The sequence below is a fragment of the Perissodus microlepis genome, chromosome 17, assembly GCF_051167445.1.
Source record: "Perissodus microlepis isolate ML-2025 ecotype Zambia chromosome 17, ASM5116744v1, whole genome shotgun sequence".
Classification (NCBI taxonomy): Eukaryota; Metazoa; Chordata; class Actinopteri; order Cichliformes; family Cichlidae; genus Perissodus; species Perissodus microlepis.
The window spans coordinates 24,787,315-24,797,591 of record NC_140477.1 but is presented as its reverse complement, the minus strand read 5'-3'; the positions used below and the strand labels follow the sequence as shown (position 1 = coordinate 24,797,591).

At 39.4% G+C, this 10,277-nt stretch overlaps 1 protein-coding gene across 10 annotated transcripts in view; it reads right to left on the bottom strand.

The window, feature by feature from the left end:
* The window catches only part of mast2 (microtubule associated serine/threonine kinase 2), a 144,998-nt gene that overhangs the window by 19,132 nt on the left and 115,589 nt on the right, over positions 1–10,277 (bottom strand). For all 10 annotated transcript variants that reach the window (XM_084909928.1, XM_084909930.1, XM_084909932.1 and 7 more), the window contains 5 exons: positions 9,666–9,741; positions 7,783–7,992; positions 2,151–2,252; positions 282–414; positions 101–168 (listed from right to left, as the gene is read on the bottom strand). In XM_084909928.1, the coding sequence (XP_084766054.1) occupies positions 101–168; positions 282–414; positions 2,151–2,252; positions 7,783–7,992; positions 9,666–9,741 (589 nt within the window). The remainder of the gene's footprint in view (positions 1–100; positions 169–281; positions 415–2,150; positions 2,253–7,782; positions 7,993–9,665; positions 9,742–10,277) is intronic.

The window sequence follows — 10,277 nt, the reverse complement described above, 5'->3', positions numbered from 1 at the left end:
CAAATTGATTAGATGATTAAAATTAAAGTCAATTAAACTGATTACATTTTTGGTCTACTTTCACAGATTCCTATTTAACACTCCTTCATTGTATACTCACGTCAACTGAATCATCTGTCTCTGGGGTTTCTGGGTTTCCACTATCATAGCTGCTGAGCTGAGTCATTTCTACAACGAGACACAAGGATCAATGACCAGGAGAAAGAGGAACCGAGGGGGGCAAAGAAAAAGACAGTAGTTAACCAGTTAAATAAGAAATATTTGATGTTTGCTGATGTTACCCTCCAGAGGGTCCCTGGTGAGGCCCAGCTGGCTGATGATGTATCGGGGAATGTCAGACTTAATGCCCTGGCCTTCTTTTGCATGGCCTTCAGCTGCTTCCAACAAGTGGTAGAACTCCTCAGGATCAAACTCCTGCAAAGGAGGGAGAGTGGAAGGAGGTCGTGAAGCAGGAGTGGCATAAAGAGAGAATGGAAGAGACAAATCAAAGCTTAAGGTTCAAAATCAAGTAATAACAGAATGAGAATCTATTTCTTTTGGTGCCAAAATGGTTCCTACAATCTCAGGTGTGTAAGTTGTTATGACAGCCATGACACATGTGAATTTAAAAGGTTGCAAGCCTCGACCTGTCCAGACTTTTATTAGCTGTTCAGTCTTTTGCATTGCAATAACAACAATAAACAGTAACATATAATATGAAGACTTCTTTGTGTAGTTCTGTATCTGTGATAATTCTCCGGTAACAAAATATCATAATTTAGCACAAAATGCTCCCGTCCTGTTTGAGTCTCGACACGGAGAGAAACAGAAATTCATCTGGTTATCTTATTAGATCAAGATATTCAACTCTGATTTAAAGTGGGTTGCCCCAACAACAGCGCTGCACAGAAAAAAAAACACAATCTAAACCTTCTGTGTGATTCTAAAGCAATCACAGAGTGAAGACTTGGACGGTGCTGCAGACAGGACAGGAGGTTTTGCTGGGCAGAAACTTCTGTGTCCTCTGACTAAGACATACTGCCTGATTATTCCCTTCTTGTGGACACACATAAACACTTCCTGCCCCCTCTTCTCTCTCTGTGCTTTCATTTGTAAAAACCCATCCTGTTCAGTGTCACAGCTTCAGCTGTATGCAATTAGTCAAAACTACTGATGTGAGGACTGGGGAAACCTCCCCTCTTGTCCTCCTCTTCCTCATCCTCTACTGCCCCTCCAATTATCCCTGTCTTCTGCACTCCACATCTTTCTTTCTTTCCCCTTTTCCCATTCTTTTCCCTAATGTCAAACTCCTGGGCTCACCAATTGCTGGTTCCATCTATTAGGCTGAAAATGTGAACCATCTCATCCAGGGATACAAATTGAGAACCGGTTCTTGTAGAGAACTAGTTCCCAGTAGTCCAATTCCTTGGAATTGTTAGCCTGCCTGCCTATCGATCCCACTTATCGGTTTTTGCACTCGCACTATAATCCGCTGATTTCAGTTCACGTGTCAGAGGAGGAAAATAATGACACAGTTTAGAGTGTGGATACGGACTTTTTTTTATCATACAAAAGGACGAGATAAATGGTAAAGTGGAAAACTGCAACATTATGCTGCTTACACACCTATGTATGTATTTTTTTTAGTTTGTATGTAATGGTGGTGACTCTCAAAACAGAGCCAATGAGAACCTAATGGCAATTGATAAGTGATATCAATAATGGAATCACTAAATTTGTACCAACTCCCATCCTTAATCTCATCCCAAAATCATGGAGGTCCTCTGAGAGAAGTTTGAATAGGTGACAGACAGAGAAAGAAAAGAAGCTCTGCTGTTGTCTAAACATAATGTTGCTGAGAGGTGTTAATGTGTGAGCATGTGTGTACATTAGACTGTTTTGAAATACCCATAAATTTATTTATTGGCTTAAATTTCCACCAAGGAGCAGAAAGCTCTAAATTGCATTTTTTAAGCGTTTATGGAGTGAATCTGAACAGTATGAAAAAACATAATTCCAGTTAATACTAGTAACTGAAATGCAAAAAGGACTCAGTAGCTGCTGAGGATAAGCAAGCAGGGCAAGGTTTGGTGAAAAAGGTGAATAAGCTTCATATTTAAATAAAAAATTAATTAAAAATCATCTGGAAGGTCTGTGAAGGTCTTTCTTACCAGACACTCGAGCAGACGTGCGGGCCGGGCGATTATGATCATCAGCTTCTTGACAAGTTGTGTGACAAAGGTAACCTCTATGCTTTCAGAACGCTCATGAGCCTTAAAGAGAACACAAGAGGACTCAGGGTTAAAGCAAAAAGTGTACAAAGAACAATTATTACAAATATTCTCTGCGATATTAAATTCAAATAGGCAAGAAAAAAACAATAACAACAAAAAAACAGCTAACAAACAAACAACTCGTATCTGTCAGGACAGAACAATAATTCATCAGTGTGAACTTTGATGACCTTGGACTGTATAGAAAATGTCTCTTGTGCTGGATTTGTCCTTCATAAACAAAGCAGAACAGCCATGAGGATGAACAGATGGTGGAGTCCTTCTTTCATTGACACCTGAGAGGTAATCTAAATCAGAAATGACCTCTGCCTCACTCCTTCGTATCCACCATGAAATGTCTGCCAGCATGGAGACAGAGCAATTTACTCAGCAATCCGTTGTAACTGACTGGAGATGCAGCTGGAGCAAACACTGACCCCTGGAAAGAAATGGGGTGGAAAGAAAGTGCATCTGTGTGTGTGTGTGTGGTGACAAACCTGCCACTGTAACAAAATAAAATAATTAAAGAAAAACTGTGTACATGTGGTTTCATATGTGCACATTTATGAATGTGGCATGTATGCATGTTTTTGTAATGTATGTATGTGTCAGGCGGGGTAACACAGGGGAGGCGGCTGCTCATAAACAAAGCGTGGCTGACAGGTTGTTGTTTGTCTGACAGATGCAGAGGGCCCGGGGGCCCCTATAACCCCACCACCACCACCCTTGAATTATCTCTTGAATTATTTATAACTGTAATGAAACCTGGAGGGAGGGAGTGAATATCTACTGTATTGGTATTCAACTATATGTATCTAAGTATAAAGGAAATGGAATATTATGTATGTGCGTGTATGTGTGTGGTTACTGTAAGGACCAGCGATCGGTGGTAACGCACAGCTGAGGGATAGGCTCCCCCTACATAGAGACTAATTATCAAGAGACTATGTGAGAAAGAGACAGCCGGCATATTTTAACACTGTGTGGTTAACATGAAGTGACTCCCTGGTGGGTACACAGCATACATACAAGTCCTTTAACATCTTGAATCCACATGCACAGTGTGATCTAATTTATAGATTTTAGTGTATTACAAATTTATTCTATTATGCTAGAATGACGTGGATTGGACTTTTATGTTTGGTAAACGCATAGCGATTAACCATGCTAAGCGATACACACAGTTATTACAACTGGTGCCAAAAACGTCATCTTCAACATCCTTTGTCTTCATCAGCGGAGCACTGCTCGTCTCGTCAACAGAGAAGAAATTAGTTGATCATTTCACTTATATTGAAAAGGATCAACTAATTTTCCTTAACAAATTCAATTTCTTGTGAATCATCAAGGCTGGAGTGAGATGAATACTGTAAAACATGCTATAATTCCGATTACCAGTGAAGCTAATTTAAGACTGAAATTCAGGAAATGCTGGAAACTGCTGGCAGTGAAAGTGGTCTCACCAAATGTTTAAGGACTTTTTAGGTTCATTTATTTATTTATTTATTTTTGTGTCCCGTTTGGATCTTTAGCCATCAGAATTGTTGTCTTAAGGCCAAGAAAGATGCCAAGCGGATTTATTTTACCAAGTGGATCATCATGGCCTTGCCATATTGGTCCATTTGATTGACCTTTATTATAATTATGTATTTATTTTATTTTCGGTTGCTACAAACGGGACAGACGTGACTGGGGGATAGGACAGGGAGAAAGAATGAAAGAAAGAGAGGGAGAGAAAGATTTATTTATTTATTTATTTTAACAAATGGTACAATAACTGTTTTTGTTCAACTAAGCTTCAATTTTGTTTAAAGGGAAGTACATGTAAGTACATATAATTTGGCAGTATCTTATTATAAATGTTCACAACCTTAGCTGCATTTCTGCAAATATAAAATAAATAAATTGTATTTATGTCCTTTTTTTATTTAAAAAAAATGCAAGTTTTTTTTAAGATCAGAGGTGAATTCATTAAGTCTAACAGAGAGACGTGGGGATCATAGATAACCTAATACAACAATATCACAATACATGGTGTACAGAAATGATGTCATCACACAGCAACACTCAGTACAGTGGAACAAAGTCACAGATCCCTGTGAGCTGCTTTTCCTTCACTTCAAATTTCATTTTCTTTGCTTTTATTCATTTGAAAAGTACCACCACAAGCACTCATGAAAAAGTGAATGTGAGATGTTTAAGAATGATTGAATGTGAATTTCTGGTGTTAATTTGGTTCAGTTCAATTCAATTTTATTTATTTAACACCATAACATATGGAAGAAAAGATCTTTTTCTCATGCTTAACAGAGAGCATACATCATTTCCTCCAAGCAGGTCACAGTTGTACCTGAATTCAGCTAAAAGACTATTAAAAGCAGATGTTTGCAGCTGTGCATGGCTTGTGGCAAATCTGTTGAAGGTTCAGAGTGAAGGATGGACACTTAGTGACAGATCACTAGAGCTGAGATAGCTTTCTACAACCCTCTGCCCTCAGGTGACCTCCAGGAGTCTAACAGGGTCTCCCAGGGGTTCCAGCAGAGGATGTCCTGGATGGAGGTTGCCATGGTGACCGCCAGACAGGTCACTAAGGCCTCGTGACAGGGATAGATGACCGAGAGGAAGTGAGTATGAGCCAAAGAAGAGGGGTGAAGGTGGAGGACAGAAAAAAGACAAGAGAAGGACAGGAGGAGGAGAGTTTAGTCGGCCTCCTGTGAATTTTGTAATGAGGTCATGACACAAGGAAAGGAAGGTAAGGACACCAAAGAAGGGGATAAGGAATGATGATAAAGGAAAAGGACTGATAATTGCAGAAACCAAAAGGTGTAGGCTGGTAAAAATGAAAAACAAGGGGAAATGGGTTTACCAAACCAGCTTCTCAAAAATGAGAAAGGCTCATTTCTCAAAGTTACTCTGTAACTGGCTCATGTAAAGTGCAGTGAAGCATAGTAAAAAGCCACTGAGAGAACATACAAACTATTATTTTTGTTACCATTATTCCTGTAAAATTACAGGGTCAGTTTATCAAATGGCAAGTTTCTGTTGAGTTTTGTCATTTTCCAGTTTCAGCTGATTAAATTCCACTTCACTCACGCTCACTGAGTGCCACACAGAAATTTCACTACAGGGGAAAGTGAAACCATCAAGCTTCACGCAGTTTGTTTTTTTAGACTTTTCTACAGTGTTTCTCTGATTTTTAAGGGAAACAAAGTTAGACAGGCAGGGTTGAGATTGTTTTAATATTTGCATTGATGGGATAGTAGCTATACCGGACAAAGGATGTTCAAGATGGAGTCACCAGGCAGGAGGAAAAGAGGAACCACAGAGAAGATTCATGGATTTAGTGAAGGAGTATATGCTGAGGGTTGGTGTGACAGAGGAGGGATAGGTTGAGATGGAGGGCCATGGAAGAAAAAGAACGGCTGATTTATTTTAGTGATCAAGTTATCCCGGGATAAAAAGCCTTCATGTAAGGTGTTCCTTTTGGTTTTTAACTCACTGGATCTGTGATGGTCAGGTCACCTGTCCAAGGCGTACACTTCGCCCAATAAAGATGGCATTGATTCCAGTTGGATAAGCAGTTAAAATGGACAAGATGAATGACATTCACTACATCAGGCAAAATGATCAATTTTGATGTAATTATATTTACAAATATAATGAATGAAAAACTAGATTAACTCTCTGTTGAGATCTCTCCTGTTAAAATAGTAAATATCAGATAATGCATCACCTTTCTGAGATGACTTTTGAGCCAACAACAGCAGCATTTGGGAAGAAATTGCTCACAAAGTCGCACTTAATGCCACAAAACACTAGTTAGACTCAACTTGCAGATGAGGGGTAAGAATAATACAACCCTAGTATTGTCTGACACAAAGCAACTAGCTGATTACAACAATTGCAATATGGGTGTATTTGTCATCATCCTCTGAAGCATGCTCACTTCTCTTTTATGAACCTTTCAAAGGCTTTGTTTGTGGAACAATTTACATTTATTTAAGTTACAAGCTACTAAAGCCAGAGAAAGTAGTGCAGGCAACTCCTGAGGTATGACATCAGATCAGCAACATTCAGTTTACCTTCGAGTCTGATCCTCAACAACAACGTAACCGAGTCTCAACGTCTCAATAAAGCTACACTGAATCAAACCGAAATTGACTCAACTGTAAAGTCGGCATCTGTCCCTTCCTCCTCCCAGCAGTCCATGAACACCTTCCACTCGCTCCTCCTTATCACCTCCTCCACCTCCTCTTCTTCCAGCCTCCTCTGCCACGAGGTGCGATACATGTCTCGGACAAACACCCACAAAAATGACGTGGAATTCCCATAAATGAAAGTGCTGAGGTTGTCTTTACACCTGCATCCACCTGCTCACAAATTCATTTTCTGAGCTGTAGGTCTGCTTCACCTGCTGCTGCACTTGGCTATATTACAAAAAACAGAAGAAAAAAAAACAACAGTCTAATGTCGCCTAATTGGTGATGTCATCATTCAGCCCGCATTGCTGCACTGCCATCTGAGCTGGGAGCGCTTCTCCAGATGTGCACAACCCGAGTTCCTCGCACCCTCCAAAAGACTTTGAACAGGCTTCATGCATGTACATCCACCTCCCCTTTCTTCTGTGAACCTGCTGGCCAATCGAAAGCAGAGGAATCCCCTCCAATCCTCAGCCATCCCAAAACCTTTCCACTGCACCTCCTTGCGTCTGGGAGAGTCATCCATCAGTCCCCAGTGACCACTGAAGTGTGAAATTAAAATCGGAGCGTGTGTGTGCTTGCCTGCATATATGTGTGTGTCTATGATTGAGATATCTTGTGTTTATGTGTCCCAGTAGAACAGAAGGTCAATAAGAGGCCTGTGGGAGCCACAATATCACACCCTCAGGCCCCCGAAAACTGAGCTAATAGAGATGTCACCACCACTCGCACATGTGTAAGTACATTTCTGTGCTCTGTCATGTTGATACTCTTGTGTAAACGGACATGAGGTGTCTGAAATAATTTTGTCACACCAAGCGAGTAAATTTAAATTGATTGACAGAAATATACAAACTGTTTATGAAGGAATGTGTGAGAGCCCAGGAAGTCTTAGGTCTGTAAGGAACGGCAGCCTCTGTGCATTCATAAGACATGTAACCATACTTGCAATCGTAATGAGTGAACAAAGATGTGTGTCACACTGTAAGTTGTTGCACAGTAAACCAAGCATGGCTGGGATGGTACTATACATGTTGTGTCTTTATTTGTGTATTTTTAAAGAGAAGAAAATAATGAAAAGAATTAAATAATTAAAACATTTAGAGGTCTCTAAAATCAACACTGCAGTCTACACCTGGTCAAAAGTGTCCGAGCTGATTTTTGTGTGTCTGTTTGTTTGTTTTTTAGAAGTGCATGAGGAACACAATTGGAAGCAAATGAAGTCCTTATATTTAGATTGCTCTTACACGCTTTATTCAAAGGAATGATTAAGAATTGGAAGCAAAAGTGGCTTATTGCGGGACTGTGAATAAACTTGTGAATCAACTTACATCTTGCAGCAGCTTCTCCAGATTCTCCTGGAGTTCGTAGAAGTAGCGGGAAGTGATGAGGTCCTCTCTGCTTTTCTCCAGGCAGTCTCTGGACAACTCTATAAGCTGATGATGAATGAAGCTCAAGACCCCGTCGGCCAATGGGCAAATCTTCTCTGGGGCCGAGGAGGCAAGCAGCTCGGCCAGACGCTCCTCCATTTGAGCTGTTGCCTGAGGGGAGGAGGCGGAAGGCAATTACAGGGTGGGGAGAAGGATGAGTCACACATAGGTACGCTCATGTGAGACACATGGAGAGACAGTAAACGGCACGGCTATAAGATAATCTCATATGTAAGGGAAAATCCCTTCTAATTGAAAAATTAATTATTCAAAAATGATGTTTGATACAGGCCTGAAATAATGTACTCAATGAAACACTAAACTTCTAGTCTTTAGCATAATACATCATCTATGTCACAGTAATTGAACAAATACTTAAAGGGACAGGTTGCTGTAAGAAAAAAGAGAGAAATATGGAACAGAGACGAACCCTGATGTCACATATTAATAAGAAATTAGAGTATTTTATTTCAAAATGCTGCTCATACAGCACTTACTGTAACACTGCAGCTGCTTCATTGAATAAAAACAACTTGCAATAATATTTCAGTTGTGTATAAATCCTGTATTAAATAGAAAATAGAAACAAAGCAAACACATCGATGTCTTAGACTTCCACATATTGATCAGCCAGATCATTGGACAGCAATTCTGGATTTTTTTTATGCATGTGCATATCTCTGCATGCTGGAGTCTTAATTTGCACTTGTGGATGTGCAGCCTTACTGCACAGTAATGAACAACATATTTTTTTAAAGCAGTGCTGCATTAGGGCTTGAAAATATATGCTCATTTTGAATATGTTCTTAGCACCAATTTTTTTAATTACTGTGGTGCATCTATTTTGTTTTTTTAAGTTATGTTCTCCACTCAAATTCAGACAAATGCTGCAAAATTGATGGTGCTGGATAATGAACAAACACATAGCAATCCAAGTCTCTCTAGACAAAGAAATGAGATATTTGACCAAGTCAATGACCTGATATTAGCCTAATAGAGCATGATTTTCAGTTGTTAAACTGACAGCACAAAGATTCACAAACATGCAGCAACTAAAGCTGGCTGAGTAAAGGCCTAGCAGAGCATCTCGATGGAGGAAATGCAGCATATGTGATGTCCGTGGGTTCTAGACAGCAGTTTTTTTTTTATCCACTTCTTAAAAACAATCTTAAAATATTGAACTACGTATAATGCAATTTACATTCTTTAACAGTTAACTCAATATATTAGCAACACGCCATGAATTAAAGCTGAACGTCTACGCTTTAGAAACATCTTGAAAGACCGATTTAAAATCCACCGGGGTGGTGTGCAGAGGCAAAATGACAAAAACTGTGTCAATGATGAAAAAACATAACTAATATCAAAATACCATTGTTGTTTTTATAGGACTGCTTAAAACTGTATTAGTGGCTATAGAGATGAAATGTGTTCATTGACTAACTTAAGCAGAAGTTGTCTGAGCCCATGCACTTATTACAGAATCAGGTATGTTTTTGATGTAACGCTGCAGTTCAGCACTACTTCTCAGCGTGCTCCCTTGCTCACAGAAACATCTGTAGATTCTTTTTTTTTTAAAATACACTGTGTACTAAAGATGATGAAATCCCCAAATTCTTGCAGTTGTCCACACAGTAGTGAACTCTAAACATTTTTAACTGCTTGTTGTTTGGATTCTAGACCAACTTTGAAAGCAAAGACTTGCATTGTTGTTCTTTTGTCCATCCCTTTTTTTTTAGCACTTCCTTTAGTTTCTTTAGGAACTGTGTGTCAGTAATACAAACCTTTGGGAATCTCTCCTTGTACACATGGTTCATCATCATAATCTCATGGTCAAAGGACACAGGAGAGCGCCCAGGGCTGAAACAAAGCAAATGGAGATAATCACCAACTGTAAGCCATTAAAGTCTTAGCATGCCTTTAGTTAAATGTGCTGACAGGCAACAATTATTTTCAAAAAGCCTAAACTGTTTAACATATGCTTTCCAGGACAGTCACACGTTACTCTTGATGTAGCTCATCAGGAAATTGTTCTGTGTATACTGTGGAACCAAAAATATGAGCATGTGATGCACAAACACTAGCATTTGAAGCCAAATACTTGTGAGAAGGGATCATGTGAGCATCCATAAATAATTCAGTACATAAGTCTAACTGTTCACTATGTCAGAATGAATGATAGTCATGTAGTAGACCCAAACTTCAGATGGTAAAAATGAATAGAATTTCTTTAAAGATTCTGTGTAACATACATAAAAAGCACAAACTAGTATAAAGCAAAGACAGATTTTTTTTTCTCCACAGATGAACATTTAGAAAAGTTCTGGTGCTCATTTGTATTCTGAAAAAAAAGATCCGCCCTGTCAGAAACAGGCCTGAGGAAACCGAAGTGACAG